Below are 20918 nucleotides of genomic sequence, written 5' to 3' on the forward strand. Positions count from 1 at the left end.
AAAAACCTCCCACACCATGTATTAGTGAATGGAGCAGCTAGGACTCATACACTGGTGACGGGAATGTGAAATGGGCCAACCACTATGCAAAACAGTTTGGCAGTTTCTTAAAAAGTTAAACATACACATATGATTTAGCAATTCCACTCCTTGATATTTTCCCAGGAGAAATAAAAGTGTTATATCCATATACAGTACAAAAAAAAAAGAGAGTAATTCAAGGAAATTCTCTCTTAAATTTACTCACCTCAAGTCAATAGAGCCAAGCATTGTTCTAATTATCATAACTATAGACTAGAGGAGATAGAGAACGTTTAAATGCTGCGACATTTATAGGATCTCCTGCAACCTTCTCGGGCTTCCTTCGCTTCTCCTCCCCGCCCCCCACTTTATTTTCTTTTTTACACTGTGAATGAGGGATAGGGGTAGGAGTGTTGTTGCCGGTGAATGCAGAAAATAATTGTACAAATATTACTTCATCCAATAATAACAAAAAGTCAATGTAAGACATATTCACCCAAAAAAAGCTTATTTTACATGTATTTTTGAAAATAAGCACCAAAAATTATTTTAATAGATTCATGATATTTTCAATTCTTCATAAACATTATTACTTAAGTTTTATGTAATGCTTAGGTTTATTATTATATTATCTATCAAATAAATGCACTTATCTGAAGTGTTTTCAGATAATTTTACTGATAGTTTTATATCTATTAAAATCTCTATTTAATAAAAAATTTCTTTTTTTTATAAGTAGTCAAGAGACTAAGGATAAAAATTACCTTAATCACTCAGTATATCTTTCTTTAATTACATTTTTAGTAAACACAGTGCCAGAATATTTTAATCACAAACATTTTTAAAAACAGTTCTTAAAAATATTTAGCATTTCAAAATAGAAAATCTCAATTTCAAATGTAAATATTACTTAAGAAATCTGTGTTCCTTCCTAAAAGATAAACAAAAACCAACAAGAAAAACTACTTGTTCAGTTTCTATCTTCTTACCTTCTTTTAGTTCTTCTGTATCAAATGTACTATCTCAGGCTGTATCTTCAGTTAGATAGCTTTTCAATTTTTTCTCCTTTCTGTAATTAGCAATTAATTGATGATACCTACCCATAAAAGATAGATATATATGAACAACAGCATTCATAAATAGTTAATTCAATACCTAATTATCAAATCAAAACCTTAAATATTAGTTAACGCCTTTCCAAGTATGTCACATGCTGGCAGCTGAACTCAAGTTTCCTCTCAAGCCAACTCCATCAACAGACACAATTTTTATGTCATGTGCTCTCTTTTTCTGGCACTTCTTCCTATCACAAATAAGCCACTAGCAAGGTAGAAAAAGTGCCTTTGGGATATTTTTAGAGTACTAGTTTGTTAGGGCTGCCATAACAAAACACCAGACTGGGTAACTTAAACTACAGAAACTTGTTTTCTCACAATTCTGGAGGCTGGAAGTCCAAGGTCAAGGTGCCAACAGAGCTGGTTTCCTCTAAGGCCAAAAGGAAATGATCCAATTTCTTTCCTTGGCTAGTAGATGACTGTCCTCTTGCTGCCTCTTCACATAAGTTGTCCCTCTGTGCATGAGCACCTCTAGTGTCTTTTGTATGTCCTAATCCCCCCCTCTAATAAAGATGCCAGTCAAATAGGATTAGGGCCCTGATGCACATTTTAACTTAAGACCTTTTAAAAGCCCTTTCCCCAAACCAAATTCTGAGGTACTGAGGGAACACATGAAATTCAGTGGGGTGGAGAAGGGGCAGGCTAGAGTGGGGGAGGGGGAATATACAATTAGGCTCATAACAGTTGGGCTGAACAGTAAATTGACAAGTAAAGACAATTCAGACTGAAACATATCCTGTAAAGAATAAACCTGTTCTTCATGCATGAAAAGAGCCCATTCTAGTCACTCATTAACAGGTATAGTTTCAGAATGTCAGTAAAAGAAATGAGGCAATATATGGATTAAAGCTAAATGTAAAATATCTAAATATAATGTCCTAATTTGACACAGTTTCACTTACTTTTTAAAAACTATCTGAGAAACATTTTCTGTTTCCACTTGTTATAAGCATGGAAACTATGTACCAAGGAAGAGAGCTAACAAATGACACTGAGAAGCAGAGGTAATGGCTGCTCGAGCAACGAAAATCACAATTACAAGCAGCTTAGTTCTCATCACAAAAGAGTAGCAAAAACAGGGAAAATTTTTTTTTGTCTATTCATTGCATCTTATTTTCTCATTGACTGTTAAAATAGAAAATACATGTTCATACATGAACAGTTTTATCTTTTGGGTTAATGAGAATATACTTACTACATTACTAATAAATAAACACAATGAAAGGAATTTGTGTAGATTAGTCATAGTTTGTCCAACCCTACTGCCCAGACATTTCGTTAATGGCTATGTCATGAGTTGCTGGAATCCTTGTTCTGGCATAATTTAAACTGCAACACCAGTTAATCTGTAGACTCCATCTACCTGTAGTTCTCATCTTGACTGGACCCTATAAACTGAAAGCAAGGATCCCTGGCTCGTGGGACCAGAGTTTATAATGTGGTCACCCCTACTGCAGTGTCTATTCTAGCTTTGTATTTTGGAGATCACATTTCTTTTCTCAAGATCAAATTCCACATACTTGTTAAAAGAGATGCAGTATCACTTACATAGTAAAACCATTAAAAGAAGCATATTCCTCAGCTGTGAATCCGTAAATATCTCGGCAAGATAGGTCCACTTCTTGCTGAAGAAGAAGACTGACTAAACTCGTTGGTTCCTCACTTATAGCAATCATAAGGGCTGTTCTGGAGCAAGAGATATAAATGTTTATTTATGGATTTTAAACATGTCTTATACTTGTTTTTTAAGTCAGTCTTTGAAACTTACTGTTCAAATGCATAATCTCTATCAGAAAAAGAGTCAGGGAAAGAATGTAAAAAGTGGGGCAGATCTATCCAAAAAGATGTGCCAATCCCAGAACACATCAGGGAGTCTAAAGATAAAGAGCCCGTAGGAAGCAGCTAGCTCAACAACATTCTATCCCTACTCCTTGAGACCCTGGTGTCTTCAAGGAGATGTCTCAAAATGCTTTGGAGGGGTGTGTCTGGCCCTCTGGGTCCCCTCCACTCCCCCTTAATGACAGCATCTAGGACTTAAAGATTGAGTTTCTGTGTAAGATTTTAATGTTATAAAAAATAATAATAGTAATAAGCTATTAATATGGTCCAACTGTTTGATTTTATAGAAAAACAGATCTCAAGACTCTAAGTAATTTGCCCCAAATCACATAGCCAGAACTTTTTCCAGCAACAACAGCAGCAACATATATTTTTATGTATTTCCTATTAGGTCGCTATAGTTATATGCCCTTATTTAGCATTAATTATACCTTTGATTTTTATCTGAAGCATTCACATCTGCCCCTTTCTTCAGAAGAAATTCTACCATTTCTGCTTTATTTTCAGAAACGGCAAGTAAAAGTGGAGTGTACCCATCCTGAAAAAATTATTTCAAAATGATTATTTAAAATATTGTATCAACTATTAACATACCTTTTAGATTTAAGTTCAATTTAAAAGATAAGTGTGCTTATAATAAACCTCTGATGTAAACTTTAATTTTTAAAAGATTTTGATACATAACAAAGACCAAGAAAATGATTGGAGTTGGACCAGTCAAAAACAAAATTAAAGTTTCAACTTCAGGCTTAACTCAAATTGTGGGCAAAAGCAGACTGGATTATTTAAGAGACGAGAGGCCACCATTTAATGTAAGTATTGCAAACCATACATTCGCATTTCATAATGCTGTTACAATTGAATTTCCATACAGTTTCATTTAAATCTTGGGTTGTCATATAGACAAAATATCAATGAACTAAAGTGTTAAGAAGCTTAAAAAAATGCTCATCAGTTATTCATATGTCTCAATAGAGTTGGATTAGTTTTAGTATGGTAAGAGCAGAAAAAGACTTTTAAAAAAGGAAAACTATCAGTATTTGATAATCTCATTCTTCTCCCCAATTTGATTTTGGAAAATTCATACTTTATATAGCATGTGTTTTAACAGATATGAATTATCTGCAATGAATACCTTCTTCCATTGCCTTCTAAAATATAATGTGCTGCCGTTAGCAGAAGACTACCTTATTTTGAGCTTCAAGATTAGCTTTGTGCTGAAGCAGAATTCTGACTAAGGAGGTGCTGTGACCGCAGACAGCATAGTGAAGAGCGGTGTTGCCATCTAGGTCCACCAGGTCCGGGTCTGCGCCTTGGTCTAGGAGAAGCGTAGCACAGCTCTCCTTTTCACACTGGACTGCCTGTCAGTGCAACAACAACAGATGAGTAACCACCTTACTACTCAGGATATGTTATATTAAACTAATGTTTAATATTATGTTTTAAAATATGGAATTCAATGAAAATTAACTAAGGAAAAAACTCAAGTGCATTCCAACTGAAAAGGAAAAATTAGCATACCTTAGTCAATGGAGATTTGTTTTCACTATCCCAGACATTTATTTTGCATTGTTTCTCAAGTAAGAGAGATACAATATTCGAATATCCATAAGCACAGGCCAGGTGCAAAGGTGTTCTATAGCAATATAACAAAACACAAACTTAGCGGTAAGTCTTAGTTTGAGAAGTTACTTACTCTATTTAAAAACGTGCCAGATCATATATTATTAAGATACTTGCTTCTGGTACTTATTTATATTGAAACGAAATTCACATTAATTATAATTGCTTTTTCCTAAATTATTACTTTCAAAACAGGAAGTTTATCCAGCCCTCAACCCAAACACACAGGGCCAAACAACTTTAAGCCCATCTAAAATAACTCCTTGCAGTAGCTTAGCAAATCCTGGTAAATACTTTGATCCATCTTCTTCATCCACTATTATATATATCTCAAGAATTTAGTCCCAAGGAATTTAGGTGACTTTTACTGGGTCTTTAAATCGACCTCTCCTTCCAACTGCAGATCTCTTTTTTCATTAATTTAAAAAGAATAAGGCAAAATAAGCCAGACAGAAATGGTTAAAAATCACATCATATCACTTATATACTTATATGTGGGATATAAACTTAAAAGCAACAAATGAACAGGACAAACAAACGGAGATTCATGGACATGGGCAATGGACTAGTAGTTACCAGAGGGGAGGGGGGAGGAGGGAAAATAAAAAATAAAATGTTTTTAAAAATTATGTATATATAGAATGAAAAAAAAATAAACTGGCATTTTAAAAAAAAAAAAAAAGGAAAAGAAAAAATCCTGCTCCAAGAGAAAGTAAATGGCATTTGGGTCATTTTCAGTAGGTCTTGCCGAAGTGGCTGCCACATAACTGCTGTATAATTTCATTCTTCTAATTAAAGTCAAAACCCCACTGTGACAATTAAAGCTTTTATAAAAATCTGAGTCCATCTGTATGCCCCAAGAGATATAGGAAATCAGTCACAAATTCAATAAAATAAAATAGCTATGAAAAGTTTAGCTTTCTAAGGAATTATTGGGTAATACAGTCCTGTGGTCTTTTACACAAAATCTAAAAACAAGACTACTCTATCTTGAGTATGCCTGAAGCACAAAGCTTACAATATCACTCAAACCTTCAAGTCAGTCTTATAAAGATCCTTATTTGAAATATTTGGCATCCTATTAAATGAGATACCCCAGTTTAAAAAGATGAAGTACCTTAAGAACATACAGATTTAAGATTTGCCTTCATTTCATTTCAAGTTTTAGATTTAACTGATTCTTAAATTCTAGAACTCACAATTGGGGTATGCGGATAATGATATCTCTGTTATGGCCATTTACAAAATGTTTACACAAATAAAGTAAATGCTTTGAGGCAATATTAATGTGTTTTCATCTAATGTCAAAAACAAAAACCATTCTATTTTTTGAAATGGTCAAATGCAAAAATGTATATTTACAAATATCTTAGAGGAATACTTTAAAACCAAAAAAATTCCATTTCTCAAAAATCCTTAACTTGTATTATATAATGTATTATATTTTCAATCTAATTTTTATAATGTAAATTAGTTTATATTGTTGCTTTTTAACTCATAGTACTTATCTTACAAGAAACCTAAATCCCTGTGGGGCCTAGTGTTCATTTCTAGAGATTCAAACTAGCTGGTATCATTTTGTTTCATTCAATTTCAGTTTTCTCTCAGTCTCTCGTTCTCTCAAATACCAGTAAAAGAACTGTCAGCATAGATTGTGGACAGGTGAAGAATTGTCAGAGTCTAGAAATCTCTAACTGAACTTTAGCCAAAGGCATGACTCGAGTGGAGTGTGGATTATTACTATGGAAGCTGATATGAAACGTGTTATCCACTAAACAGAGCAGGACCAGAACACAGCTGCAATCTTCAAATAGATTTTATCATGACAATATCCTTTTGTATGAACTGACTTTCTTGGGTTCTTCATAACTTAGAATCCACAGTAGGTGAAGAAGAACCAAGGAAGCTACTTCACACTAGATCATTAAATTATTTTCAACACTAGGCTGGGCAGTTTAAATCTAGGTCTGAGTAGTGTAACTAAAAGTATTAGTTTGAAACTGAGCCTTCACCTACCAGATATATATGATGTGAGAAACTTTTTATTAAAAACCATAACGGTAATTTCATTTTATAGTTGGCAGAAATAAACATCTCCTGTTCATTTTCAAACTTATTAAGCACAATACTCTTGAAATATAAACATAAATAGAAGCCAAATAAGAAAAATATATTAACAGAGAGTTACTTTGGTTTAAAAACAAGTAGCTTGCAACAGAGCTTGGTTTAAAGAATCAAGTAATAACTCTGATTTTACAAATGAAGAGAATTAGGGTCAAAGTTATACAACTGCAGAGCAGGCCTCAAATTCAGATCTTTATTCTCAAAATAGTTTTCTTCCTACTGGGCCACTATAGGCCAGAACAACCCGCTCATAAACTGTCATGATGTTTCCCCCATCCTCCCCTAACCAGAGACACTCACTTTTAGTATCATTATTTTTAATAGAAAACATATTTAGAATACTATCTCCATAAAGCCATTTTTAACATGTACATATACTTATATGAGTAACCAAAGACATTTAACATGATACTTCTAAAATGTTTATGAAACATTCTATAAAACACTATAATTTACTTTTTGAAAAATTTAAGCAACAGAAAACAAGTCTCCAATGACTATGCTCACTCCACCTACTTCATCCTGCCCAGATCTCATCTCCTCAGAAAAAGTAATTTTAATTTTAGTATGTATCCTTTCAAATGTTATCTCATTCTCAATCCTTCTCCACACACATATAAATATTCAAATGTAATATACATTTGAGATTTGTTAGTCATCTTAACTGAGGTATTATTTATATACAAAAATTTAAGTGTACAGTTTTACGAGTTTTGACCAATATACAGTCATATGAGCATCACTGTAATCATAATAAACATTTCCACCACTCTAGAAAGTTTCATCAAGCTATTTACAATCAATCTCCTTCTCCCCCTCCTCATCTAAAACCCCAGGTAATTACTAATATGCTTTCTGTGGCTATCCTTTTGCCTTTTCTAGAATTTTATATAAATAAATTCATTCAACATATAATCTTGCGTGTCTGGCTTCTTTCACTTAGCAATAACACTTTAAAATTTCCTCCACTTTGTTACATGTATCAGTTATTCATTCTTTTCTTTTTATTAATAAAAGATATCCTTTTATTGCTGAATAGTATATTTAAATTATATTTATCTATGTATGGATGTATGTATTCATTTATCAAAAAATGTTAAGCACATACTTTGGCTAGGCAGGGTTCTAGGTGATGAGGGAGGATACAGCAGCAAACGAGACAGACAAAAAAACACCTGCTCTTATGAATCATACATGCTAACGGAAGAGGTAAACACAAATTTAAATATGAAGTATACCAGACAGTATTAAGTGCTAAAGAGAAAAGTCAGGCAGGGAAGAAGGGTAGGAAACGTCAGCAAGGAGCAGGGCTACAGTAGGAGGGATTTGGGCTTTTACTTCTAAAGAGACGGAAAGCCAGTGAAAGTTGTTAAGGCAAGAAATGACATCATTTGACATATGTTTTATATAATCATGGTCATTTGGGCTGTGTCTAGAATGAACTAAAAAGTTTAAAAGATAGAAAACTAGTCTATGGCCATTCCACCTTGAACAAGCCCAATCCTGTCTGATCTCAGAAGCTAAACAGGGTCGGGCCTGGTTAGTACTTGAATGGGAGACCACCTAGGAAGACCAGGTGCTGTAAGCGTAAAAAGTAAAAAATAAGGGATTGTAAGCTGACAAGGTCCTTGCAATCTGTGAGGTCAACCAAGGGTTGCCTCACCTAAAAAAAAAAATAATATTAAAATTTTTTTAAAGAAAGAAAGAAAGAAAACTAGCTGGAAGGCCTATAATTCTGGTTAAGACATGACAATGGCTTTGATTAGGCTAATAATTGTGAAACTGGCAAGAAATGGTTGGATTTTAGTTATATTTTGAAGGTAGAGCCAACAAGATTTGTGTTTGAATCAGGATGTAAAAGAATGAGAGGAGTCAAAAATGACTTGGGTTTCTGGCCTAAACGACTGTAAGAAAGAATTTGGCATTCATAGAACAAGAAGAGCAAATCTGAGAAAGAATAACAGGAGTGCAGTTTAGGGATGTTTGAGATACCTGATCAATGGTGCAATGAAGCCAGTGGCTTTTACAAGCCAATTGTTAAATTTTCAGGAAATACTAGAACCAGTTAACATCACATTGGTAGCTTAAAATCAGGGATTTTCCTCCTTTTCCCTCCTACCCTTCCATGAGCCTGTTCGCATGCCCCTAGCCTGTTAGCTATCCTAGTGGAAAGGTAGGCATTTATGTATGTGAGTCTAGAGTTCAGGGAAAAGGTATAGCTGGAAATAAAAGGTGAAAAGACTGGAATGTAGATATTTAAAGGTAATCTCTCTTCACCAGGAAAGGAGAGAGAATGAATATCAGTTCACGGTCCAAGCCCCCAAATTTTTATCAGTCAGGAAGATGAGGAGAACTCAGTGAAGGAGTCTGAAGTATCCATAGAAGCAGAACTGCCAGGTAAAACAAATGTCCTAAAAGACAAGACAATATTTCATATACTACTATACTACTGATAGGGCAAGTAAGATACCTGGCTGAGATGCCAACCAGGTAAGACAGAAATGACCACTGTATAAAGTCATATTAAGGTTATCCATGACCTTGTAAAGTAATTCAATGAAGTGGTGTAAGAATAATGATAAATTAGGTAACTCTGTTCTTGTTAAAAGGTGAAACTATCAGCTAGCTGACACAAATCCTATTCTAAGTTACCCAATTGTGATGAAAGATGATACTTTTCATACCCTATGACTTAAAAAGTCCCCGAAAGATTTTCAGGTAGGCACAGATAGTACATATTTTCTGTTATTAATGCTAAACACATAACTTCTTAGTTTCTTAATATATAAAATTATTTTTTTTGTAGTAAGTAGTGTTTTTTTTTAATACCCTGCAGTTGAAATAAAAAATTCTCAGAAGACTCACATTAAAAAGTTCATTGTTTTGCTGTTTCAAAGTCTCAAAATCTTAATAACCACTGTTCTGGGATATCGCCTCTAGTCTTTTCATATCAGTACATTAGTAGCATGGTAAATCTTAGGTGGCTGGGGACAATGTACTCTACAGAGAAGGAAAGAAAATAGCAGGATGGGGAAAGGGTGGAGGGCCCAGTGGAGATTAAGGCAACGGGAGGAATGGAGGGAATCAGAGCCAACACATTTAAATGCTCTCAAATATCCAGATAAACATTTTAAAGATAAGCTGTAAGCTGGGAGTGCGATTCTCTGCCAAAGGTCACCAGACCTCTCCTCTATGGAAATCTGGAGTGACAACCAGTCCAGTAGCCCAGACAAGTCCTGTGTCTAGTTGGAAGACTCAGTGGCCCAGCCGCCCCAGCTTTTCCTTCATGCTGCCCTTCGTCACTCTGGTCACCTGTATTCTCTGTCCCGAATGTTGACATCATGTTTTTTGAGCTGGAGATACTTCTTCACCTTCTCCAAGTCCCCGACTGCAGCAGCTTTATGAAGTTTCTTTAAATCTTTATCCTGGAGGTTGTAGCCCAGGTGGGTGGGCGGACCAGTACTGGCCCGGCCTACAGACAGATGTGAGGAGGGGCTGTGGGGCTCTTTCTTCCTTTTCCAGAATGTGAAAAGCTTCTTCATGGCAACATAGGACACGACCCCTGAGTCCTACCAGGATTTCCTTGGGACTCTTAACCGTCCCAACGCCCCCACTGCTAGCCCCAAGGCTCACAAACACCCGGGCCAGGTTCCCGCCCCGGTCTCTGAGATGAAGGAGCGGGAGACGGAACTAGGCCAGGGGCAGGAAGTGGGCCAATGACTAGAAATGCGCTGAGCCGCTTGCCTGAAACAACTCTCCAGACTTGGTTGCCTGGCAACGCCCAGGTCCTGGAACCGCTTCGGTTGTGACCCAGCCTCAGGGGCACCCAGACGCAGATTCTCACTTAAGATCTTAAAAATGACTGCCACACTCAGTCTTCCTGTTAGATTGCAAGTCTTCGGGTAGAAACCTAACAGCTTTCTTACCAATAGCACCTTCTCCTTCAAGAATAGACCTAATGGCTTGAACTTTGCAAACAGATTTACCGTCCTTGTGATGTGAATGGATCTCCTCCAGTAATCTTGCCCTCTGGCATACTCTCAGCCTCTGCCAATATTATTCACATGATACAGCCCATCTCTAAAAATCACCGAGATCCCTCCATAATCTCAATTTCAATCATACTTTTTAACACCACCTCTCATATTCCAGCTCATTTTCACTCATCATAAAACTCCAAAAATCCTTCCCGTTCACTGAGCCTAGAGTCCATTCATTTTGGCACCTTTCACTGACCTTCGCCGTGGGACTCTAACCTCACTAACCTACTTACCTAGATTAAATTCCTCTACTAGTTATTATCACCACTCCCATGCATAGACCTTCAATACATTTTCCCCATTCCTTTTCTCATCTGTTTAAACTACAGCTCTACTTAAATCTAAAACTTCCACCTAAACTCGTCTGCCCTGAGCCACTGAATGTGACTAAAGAAAAATACAAAAAAACAAAAGCATACTGTCTTGTCTCACTTTTATTTCATGAAAATTTGCCAGAAGTGGATTGGTATGCTTTCCAACAATCCTTTGATATTTTTCTCATTCATTCACACTCACACTTTTCTTGACCATTTCATGTCTCTCTTTTCAAACTCATTGTTGGCTCATGACCTAGCTTCCTAATTAATTGAGAAAAGAGAATTAATCCGAAGAGAAATTCTGCAGAATCCCAAAACCTACCTACCTACACCTTACCAAAAAATATTTTACCATATTCCCTGTTCATTTTATGATATGTCTATGTTTCTAGCAAAGGCCAGAACTTCTCTTGTGTACTAGAACTCATCCTCTGTAGCTTACCCATGGACTTGCTTCAGCAACTCCCTCTTCCCTGCTTCCTTATGTGTGCTTAAAGTTCCCTCTCTGTTGACCAATTCTTATTATCATAAATACATGCTAGCTGCCAGCGCCGAGCTGATCGAGAAGGGAAGGTTTGATGGTGAGATGTCCAGTTAGAAGAAGGCTCAAGAGGCCAACATGAGAATGAAACAGCAGGCACCAACTTTATTGTGTGGAGCACAGTTCTATTAGGGGAAGTGCATTCTATTGGGGGAGGCGTGGTATTGCGCACACTTCTTCTGCTTCTCTTCTTGTGCTCCCCTTCTGCTCTCCAAGGAACCACATGGCTCCACACAGATCAAAGTACAATAGTGGCATTCAGCCACATATGCGCAGTACAACAAGCTGAATTATGTTTACCTAACATTCTAAATCCGGGGTCTTATTCCTAGCTGCAGGCCTGAATCACAGCCAGACCTTGGACCAGCCAGAGCTTGGACCAGCCAGTCCTTGGATTCGGCCAGGCCTGGTGCCCACACTAGCATTTGTCCATCCCAAAAACAAACAAACAAAAAAAACGATCACACTGCCCCTCCCTACACCCATTACCTCATTTCTTTACAGCAAGACTCCTTGTAGTTATCCATAATCTTATAAATGCTCTCTACAATTTTTCTTCCTCTGTTCTCACTTAAAGCAACTCCCATCATTACCCTTGTCTTACTACCTCTCTCAATCAACACTGCTTCAAGTACAATTGATCATGGTCTCCATCATGTGGAATTCAATTGTCACTTCTCAGTTTTCACATTAATCTAGTAGCTTTCAAGGACTATTTCTTGCTCCATGAAACATTTTCTTCGCTTAGATTCTACGACATCATATGTCCCTGGCTTGACTCTATCCTTTCTAACCATTTCTTCTCAGTCTCATTTGCTGATTTCTCTTTATCTCCAACAGTGGAGAGACCCAGGATCAGTCCATCAATAGTTTCATTTTTTCCCCAGAACTTCTTGACATCATCCTTGAATCTTATCTTTTACACTTACATTTAAACTGCCAGTAAATCCTGTCAACTCTAACCACAAAATATATCCAGCAACCATTTGATTTTTTTCACTATCTATATAATCCCTTCTGGGTGATCTCATTTAGTCCTACGGCTTCAAATGCCATCTATATACTATCAATTCCAAAATTGGAAGTTGCAATCTGATGTATCTAGTTGCCTAGAGACTACATAAGCATCTCACACTCACACTTAATGTGTCTAAACCAATCTCCTGACATTCTACCTTTGCTGTCTTTCTTACTTAAAGAACAGGTAACTCCATTCTTCATGTTGCTCAGGTCAAAAGTCTTTGTGTCATCCTTGACTTCCTTCTTTCTCAAAGTCCACATTTACTTAGTCAGTAAAACCTGAGTGAACTGTTTCCAAAATACACACAAAATATGATCGCTGTTCTCGGTGTGGCTCAGGCCAATATTACCTCTTTCATTTGCATTATTTTAATTTAATGTTTTATAGAAGAATCTTGACTGGTATTCATGTTTTTGCCCTCATATACCACCCTTGCCCTACTCTATTTTAAACCCAGTAGCCTAAATGGTCCAGTTAAAATGCTTTCAGATGGTGTCACTTTTCTGCTAAAAATTTGTCAATTATTTCCTACATCCTTCACAATAAAAGCTAAAATTTTTATAATAACCACATGGCCCTACACAATCTGTGGCCCCACTCTTCTGCATCCCCATCCTTTAATCTCTGACTTCAAGTCTGCATACTTAACCTCTCAGAGCTCTAGTCACAGTGGTGTCTCTGTTGTTTACCCAACACACTTAGCATGTTCCTGTCTCAGAGCTTCTGGCCTTGTTGCTCCCCTTTCCTGGAGTTCTCTTTCTGCTACCATAATGTAAACTCTCACAAGACAGGCATTTTTGATTACTTAGTTCCAGGATAATTTGCAACTCCCAGAACAGGCTTGGTATATTAAGTGATCGGTAATGTTTATCAAATGAATGGATAAATATGTGAATAATAACTTCTGCTTTTATCTACCTTTTGAATTCTTGAATGCAATTTTGGACACAGAACTTTTTATTAACGCCATGGAGCAGAGGGGAAAAGTGGGTTGTAATGTTTAATGAGAAATTTGGGGGTTGCAGATGGGAATGAAAATACAGAACTTAATGTGAAACTGGCCCACGAAGTGTTTGTTTTCCAAAACCCCAGACCCCAGCCCATCTCCATTGGAGCCTTCAGTAGGCAGCACTCTGGCCATGAGAGGACCACAATGTGGTAGTGTCAATCCATATTCTACCCTCAGAGTGCTCCTGAGAGCAGAGATCTCCAAAGAACAGTGCATAACTCTTCAAGGCATACAAAAAACAATTCACTGGGTGAGGAAAGAAAGTATCAGAACCTCTTTGCACCTATTATTATATCTTCCTGTGAAAATGACTGTATATGTCTTTATGTTCTATAATACACATGACATATTAGTATACTAACACATGCACGCATATATTTAGTATGTCAATCAATAAAATATACACAGAGATATTTTGTTTGATTTTGTTTTGCCACCGTGATCATATAGTGGTTAGTATTCTGCTTTGTGATTTTGTTTTGCCAATTCCATCAACTTAATTTAGAGAATATTGCCCTGGTGCACATCTACAAGCTCCTGACACCAGGCCCAAGCAAACACTAAGCTGCCTGTACCTCTTAATAAAGACCTACAACTCAACCCTTCACTTCCTATTTCAAGATGTATCTTTTATTTGGAGGATCAATAAAGGAAATATCCACTCTAATTAAGGTAGTATGCCCTCTACCCAACAGAACAAGCCACCAGAACAGGAGCCCAATCTCCACATGAGGACTATAAAGACATGTGGAAAGGTTATTACCTCATGAGCTCCCTTCTGCTTATTCTACTTGGAACCTGTCTCTCTTCTTTCTACTATCTTAATTCAGTCTATTTATCACTTGCCTAAATTACAGCTATGGTCTTCTAAATAGTCTTTGTGCCCTCACTTAAAACATCATCCATGCAGTGGTGGACTGGAATTCATTCATATCATACCTGAGGACCCATTAATAAATATTCTGGGACCACTAAAGGCTTAAAATCAGAAATAGGAATATTTGCGTGATGAAAATTGGCGAGAACTACAAATCAAGGCTTGTTTTCAATATTCTTTAATATTCTTATTCTGAGAAATAAAAAAAAATAGACAATAAAAATTTAGAAAGAATAGTAATTAACATCAACTCTTAGAGAGTACAAGCAAGATTTATGAAGGGGAGAAAAATATCTCTAAATGAATGTGATAAGCAAGTGTATGCGTTTAAATTTATGAGTGGTCATTTTTCACATTTATTTATGGTTAATTTTCCCTTTCTCTTTTCTCATCAGTTTTCTATTCCTACAATTAGCATTAATTTTTTTTTTTTTTTGCAAAATTCTCATAAAAGTTTAGTATAAGAAAACTATCCTAGGGAAGTACAGAAATAGAAACTCACAAACCTAAGGATGATCTCTCTCTTGTTGGAATAGTTTCTTTGAATTAATCGAAAATAGATCATTCTCTTTCAAAATTAAGGAATATATTTTTACTATGTCTTATAAATTTTACAGAGACTAGAATTAGATCCTAATTGTGAACACTGAAAATTAATAAAAGCAAAATTACAAGATGATATATGTTCTAAATTATTGGCATCAAAATTATTACTTTTCCTTACATTTCCTTTTAAAATAGTGAGTGCTCCAAGTTTATTTATCTATTTCATTCATCCATCAAAAGAATTAAGTTATATTGGGACATTTACTCCCATCTCTCAGAACTTTTCTAGCTATAAGCAATTCCTGGCTACTTCTGGTCTGTGTAGGTTGAGAAAAGTAAAATTAAAATGTTAGTTCTTAATGCCAATTAAAGCCTTTCCTATTTCTCTTTAAAGTAAAGCATCTGAATAATGGCAATTGTACTAGATGATCCCTCTAAGTTTCATTTATAATAATGATTATTAAATATTAATTTATTCATCGGAAATGCCCGTTGTACATATATTTCATGAAAAATTTTCTCTATTGAGTTTAAATGATATTTGGTTATAACGATAGTTCACATGTCCATTTACACACTTATCTTTCTTGTTTCTCCATGTCTTTTCATGTCTTAATAACTAATTTCTTTTTAGTGCTGAATAATATTCTGTTGTCTGGATGTACCACAGTTTATCCATTCACATGCTAAAGGACATTTTAGTTGCATCAGAGTTTTGGAAATTATGAATAAAGCTGCTATAAACGTCCATGTTCAGGTTTTTGTGTGAACATAAGTTTTCAACTCCTTCGGGTAAAGACCAAGGAGAGTGATTGCTGGATTGTATTGTAGGAATATATGTTTAATTTTATAGGAAGCTTCCAAACTGTCTTTCAGACTGGCTGTACCATTTTGCATTCCCATCAACAATGAATGAGAGTTCCTGTTGCTCCACATTCTCACCAACATTTGGTGTTGTCAGTGTTCTGGATTGTGGCTGATCTAATAGGTATATATAAACCTACTTGTTGTTTTAATCAACACATTTTTAGATGGATGATAGATGATAGATAGATAGATAGATGATAGATAGGTAGGTAGGTAGGTAGGTAGAAAGATAGATAGATAGATAGATAGATAGATAGATAGATAGATAGATGCTTTGCTAAGGAATCTTAGAAAAACTTTTTGAGTGGAGTGATTCATGTTCTTGAACAAGAAGATGCATTTATTTAAAATATGTGAACTTTCCACTTGTTATTCTAATAATTTCCTGTAAACCAAATCAAAATAATCACAATTTCAAAAATTAGAACTATTTGTGAGGTTATTCTGATAAACTGTTATGATGATAATAAGAAAAGTTTTTTTTAAAAAAAGTAGAGATTAATTTCCACTATTGTTTTACTGGTAGAACAGACAAATGAATAAAATAGAATAAAAGGTCTAGAAACATACCCAAATATATATGAGGATTAGTATTTGATCATTGTGACAATTTGAATTAGTAGGGAAAGACTAAATTGTTCATAAGAGCTGGCCCAGACCTTTAGTGGTGAACTACACTTGGACGCCATTAGTTTACACTGAAGTGTTCAGCCATTATTTCCAAAGCATTCACCCAGTTCAGTCAGAACTTGGTGTGGAGCCCAAACCATAACCTGGACATTCATACTAGATTCCCTTAGAGAGCTCCGTTGGGACTAGGGTGAGGCAAGTGGAACACACAAATCAAGGATTGCTAATATAAATGAGCTTAAGCCATCAGATTCAAATAGTATTGCAAGGAAGCATCGGTCTCCTTTCTCTGCTCCCAGATGGTCTCTCCCGACAACTATGTCCCATGTAGTCACCTGCATTAGGCTATGAAGATTTCCATGTCATCTTTTCCCAGAACAGTAGGGGACTGTTTTCCTTAAGCTTCTACTAGTAAGGTTGGCCATTCAAATAAAGAATTGCACCTAATAACAACAATCCCCAATGTGACCTGTGTTTCCACCACAAATTTAGCAAAGGCTGTCATGCTTTCCAAGGTTCAACAGGGTTCTCTGAATCTAAATGGCCTGAGTCTGTCAGTGAGGGTTCATTGAAATCCATCCATGTATCAGAATCCAAGTATAAAAGTTAGCTTCCATTTTCTAAGACAGTTTGGTATCGGCATGAAGACTGAGCATTATTCTCATAAAGACCATCATTTGGAATGTGTATAGGTAGAGAAGCAATAGTTTTCAAATCAGAATTGACCTCTGATAGCTCTCTCCTATTAGTATGAATGGCCATTACTAATAGAGACACTAAATTTTTTACATGTAATCATAAATGTTATCTAATGATTTATAATATATATACAATTTTAGTTACAAATGATGTAGTAGCTGAGCAAGTCATGAAATTACAAACCACAGACCACCTAATAGACATTAGGATTTAAAATATTTTGTGAAAACTGAAGAACTTTGAAACCTTAGAAACTATGTAAAAACAAGTCAACTTGAGAGATCTAGACATTTTTAAATAAAAATTTAGCTTTAAAGATAAATAAAATTAATTTTAAAAATGTTAGTTATCATTATGACCTCTTTCAGATCATTTTTTAAAATGTTACATAAGCCATATAGCAGCACTCTGCAACTTGTATGTGTTTTCCTCTTGGTAAAGTACAACGATATATTATAATCTATGATTTTCCTAATATGAGGAAAATTAGATGAAAAGTAAGATATTTGTGCGCATTTTGGGGATCAAATGGAATACTTTATGTTCCTGCCTGCACTCCGCTCCCCTCAACACACACACACTCTAGTTTTTTTATACACGACATAATGCATTGTATTCCCCCAGTGATCTCTTCCACCCACCCCGACTCCTGGATTATTTTCCTTTCAATATATTTCAAACGTAATAACAATTTCCATTACATGGTATTTGTAAAGCCAGTATGTGGGAAAAGTAAAACTTCAAAATTTGTTTACAGTATAACTGAATTACCCTAATGAGAAGAGAGAAGAAGCCATATCACATAGTTTAAAAAATACTAGAGTAGAATAGGATGGGATTTTGATCTCTTTTTTAGCATACTTAATCTGTGCCACTCTGGCAGTCAATACATCTATAAAATTAAAAATATATATATTTAAATAAAAAACACGTACAAAAAAGATGAATGTAAAAGGGTATAACAAAAAAAGATTGATACAGAAATGAAATGTTTTATTATTTTTTAATGCTAAACCTAAGAAAAGATGTCTTGGAGAATAGTTCTCAAATCCTCAATTCACCAAATGATGACACGAGGCACAGATGGTACAATGTTAGCTAATGATAGAGAACTGCTGGTGAAATCTTATTTTGCCTTTATCCTTCATGTCATGCAACCTACACAGACTCTGCAATCTTAAAACAGAAAAAAAGGCTGAGAAAATTCAATGCAAATTATATCTACCTAAAAAGACAGTTTTTAGTTGCTTTGTATGAAGCCAAGCTCCATTAAGTTATATTGTAGAGTTCTGAAAGGATTTGGTGAAATAACTCATGACCTTGGATAGCAAATCTTTTGAATCAAGATGATTTGGTTGATGTACTATAGACACATACAAGCCTCTCAAGGACAAGAACTTGTTAATATTGTTCCCTGATTTATCCAGCTTCAAGCACAGTACCTAACATATATTAATGGCTTGACAAACGCCCCTGATAAAATTCCAAAGTCTGTTTTGTTTCGTTTTTTAAGTTGGTGGACAGATGAAAAAGGAAGCAACGATCACTAGGAGACAGCATCAGCTCATGAAGACCATCCCAACTATGCCCATGTCACCTGATTTCCCCTCTATAGAGGAGGAAGATCACATCAACGCGTTTGACTAAATTTCACATGAATAATCCTTGTAAACAAGATGAGAATATGAACTAAATATCTTGCAATTAAATGAATTTGTAGCTGGTTGAATGAAAACACTATGCTATTTAATGAACCAGTGTCAATCTGGAAGGAGAGAACTCTGCCTTGTAACATTTTTTCAGTCTTACATGCAAACAGTAATTTTTATCAAATTTGCTCGACTTAAAAACTGCAAACAAACCAAATTTTTAAATTTTGTTTATTTATTTTATTTTATTTTTAGGGGAAGCAACCCTTGGTTGATCCCACAGATTGCAAGGACCTGCCATTTTATAATCCCTTGTTTTTTATTTTTTATACCTACAGCACCTGGTCTTTCTAGGTGGTCTCCCATCTAACTACTAACCAGGCCCGACTCTGCTTAGCTTTCGAGATCAGACAGGATCGGGCTCATTCAAGGTGGCATGGCCATAGACCCAAATTTTTTAAAGCGCCCCAAATTAGTAAAATAAAATATAAAATTAGTAAAAGTAAATTTATAAAATGAGGTATATAACTACGCAAATTCAGAATAAGGTCCCGTTTTTAACATAAAAGACTTTTTGAGTTTTCATTTTATAACTCGAGTCAAGAGTATATGATTGCCATAGACAAATTTAATCTCTTACTATACATTTGTTAAAATTTTCACTTTATTATACATACCTTCCACTTAACCTGAAATCCTCATAATTATATACTCCAGTCTCTTATAGAGATGACAGCCAAGTGAGACTCTGAAAAACTAAGGTAACGATACCCACTTTTATAATTTTTTCACATTGACCTTTGAACACCTAGAGTAATAGCTGTTTACTATTATATCCCCCAAATCAAATCATACCAAGTTTTAAATGCAGTCAAATTTCATTTGTAACAACCTTGGTAAGACAGGTATTATTATTGCTATCTTAACGGTAAGGATTCTGAGGCATAATTAGGGATTTATCCAGGCATATAACAAACACCAGCTCTCTTAATAAGTTCACAATTTCTTTACTTAGCTGTTTAGCAAGTATTCCTTTTTGCCCCATTCCAGATCTACTGAAATATAATAGTGAGAGTAGGGACCAAAAGTATTTAAAATATTGCAGGTAATTATACTAAAATTGGCCCACAGTGGAGCTTTGGGAACTGCCTCAGCTCATCTAAGTATTTCTTTCCATCAGGCTTCTGACATACTGGAGAGCAGAGATGTTGAGATTTCTGGTGATTGGCAGTATTATGCAAGGAGTACAAAGCCCTAGTCGAATTGGAGCCCTGTTACTCACAAGTGTTATCTCTTTTAAGGCACAGTAATCTGTTGAGCCTCAATTTTCACATACATAAAATGGTAACTTAAAAGCACTTTGCTTCATGTCTGGCACCTGATATGCACTCAGTAAATATGACCTGCTAATTTTGAAGGTGAAATCCAGAATATACTCTACTGCCAGTTAAGGACCGCTTATAACTCTGGCTACTACACAAGTAGTTTCCCATGCCATTATGAAAGGACTATACACGTTCTTGTCCACATGGGGAACGCGTTGTGTTCCATGTCTGAGAAAAACGTTGACACAAGCCATATTTTCAGTAGCATTAACTACTACTGAAAAGTTTTAATCATACTTGTATCTCACGTGAGGTTAAAATTTCAAATTTTATAAGAGTTAATACAGGATATTTAAGTAAATATTAATATTTATCATCATTCTTCTGGCATCAAGATTTGTAATATTTAAGCCTAAATTGTCAGCATGTAAGGCAATATAACTTATCAAAGTGCTCTAACCTAAAAGCAATGTTTTAAACTACTATTCAGTTAAAAAAAAAAATTGTCCTTTTTGCAGTTAATTACCTTTTACAAAACTTAGGTGAAAACATTTTGCCAAGAAAAAGTTATTTCTTTGATTCATTATTAAGCGTGGCTCAGATAGTATCTGAGACACAAAGAATGAAGACAATTATAGGTTAAAATTGATTTGAGCTTCTTTATAAGAAACCGAT

General features: G+C 35.4%; 1 protein-coding gene and 2 pseudogenes across 1 annotated transcript; 1 reads left to right on the plus strand and 2 right to left on the minus strand.

Annotated features, from left to right (window-relative positions):
* Positions 1–382: 382 nt before the first annotated feature.
* Positions 383–10264, minus strand: ANKRD7 (ankyrin repeat domain 7). The gene is made up of 7 exons (XM_016163265.2): positions 10035–10264; positions 4497–4611; positions 4163–4336; positions 3407–3513; positions 2685–2822; positions 1011–1117; positions 383–406 (listed from the first exon to the last, which is right to left on the minus strand). Exons 1-6 carry the CDS (start codon positions 10262–10264, stop codon positions 1045–1047), a joined length of 837 nt encoding a protein of 278 aa, XP_016018751.1. The 3' UTR covers positions 383–406; positions 1011–1044.
* On the plus strand, positions 8192–8310 carry LOC118611046 (annotated as a pseudogene).
* An 8983-nt stretch (positions 10265–19247) lies between the features above and the next one.
* LOC118610967 lies at positions 19248–19366 on the minus strand (annotated as a pseudogene).
* Between the last annotated feature and the right edge of the window lie 1552 nt (positions 19367–20918).

Source organism: Rousettus aegyptiacus, unplaced genomic scaffold, assembly GCF_014176215.1.
Source record: "Rousettus aegyptiacus isolate mRouAeg1 unplaced genomic scaffold, mRouAeg1.p scaffold_m13_p_13, whole genome shotgun sequence".
Lineage (NCBI taxonomy): Eukaryota > Metazoa > Chordata > Mammalia > Chiroptera > Pteropodidae > Rousettus > Rousettus aegyptiacus.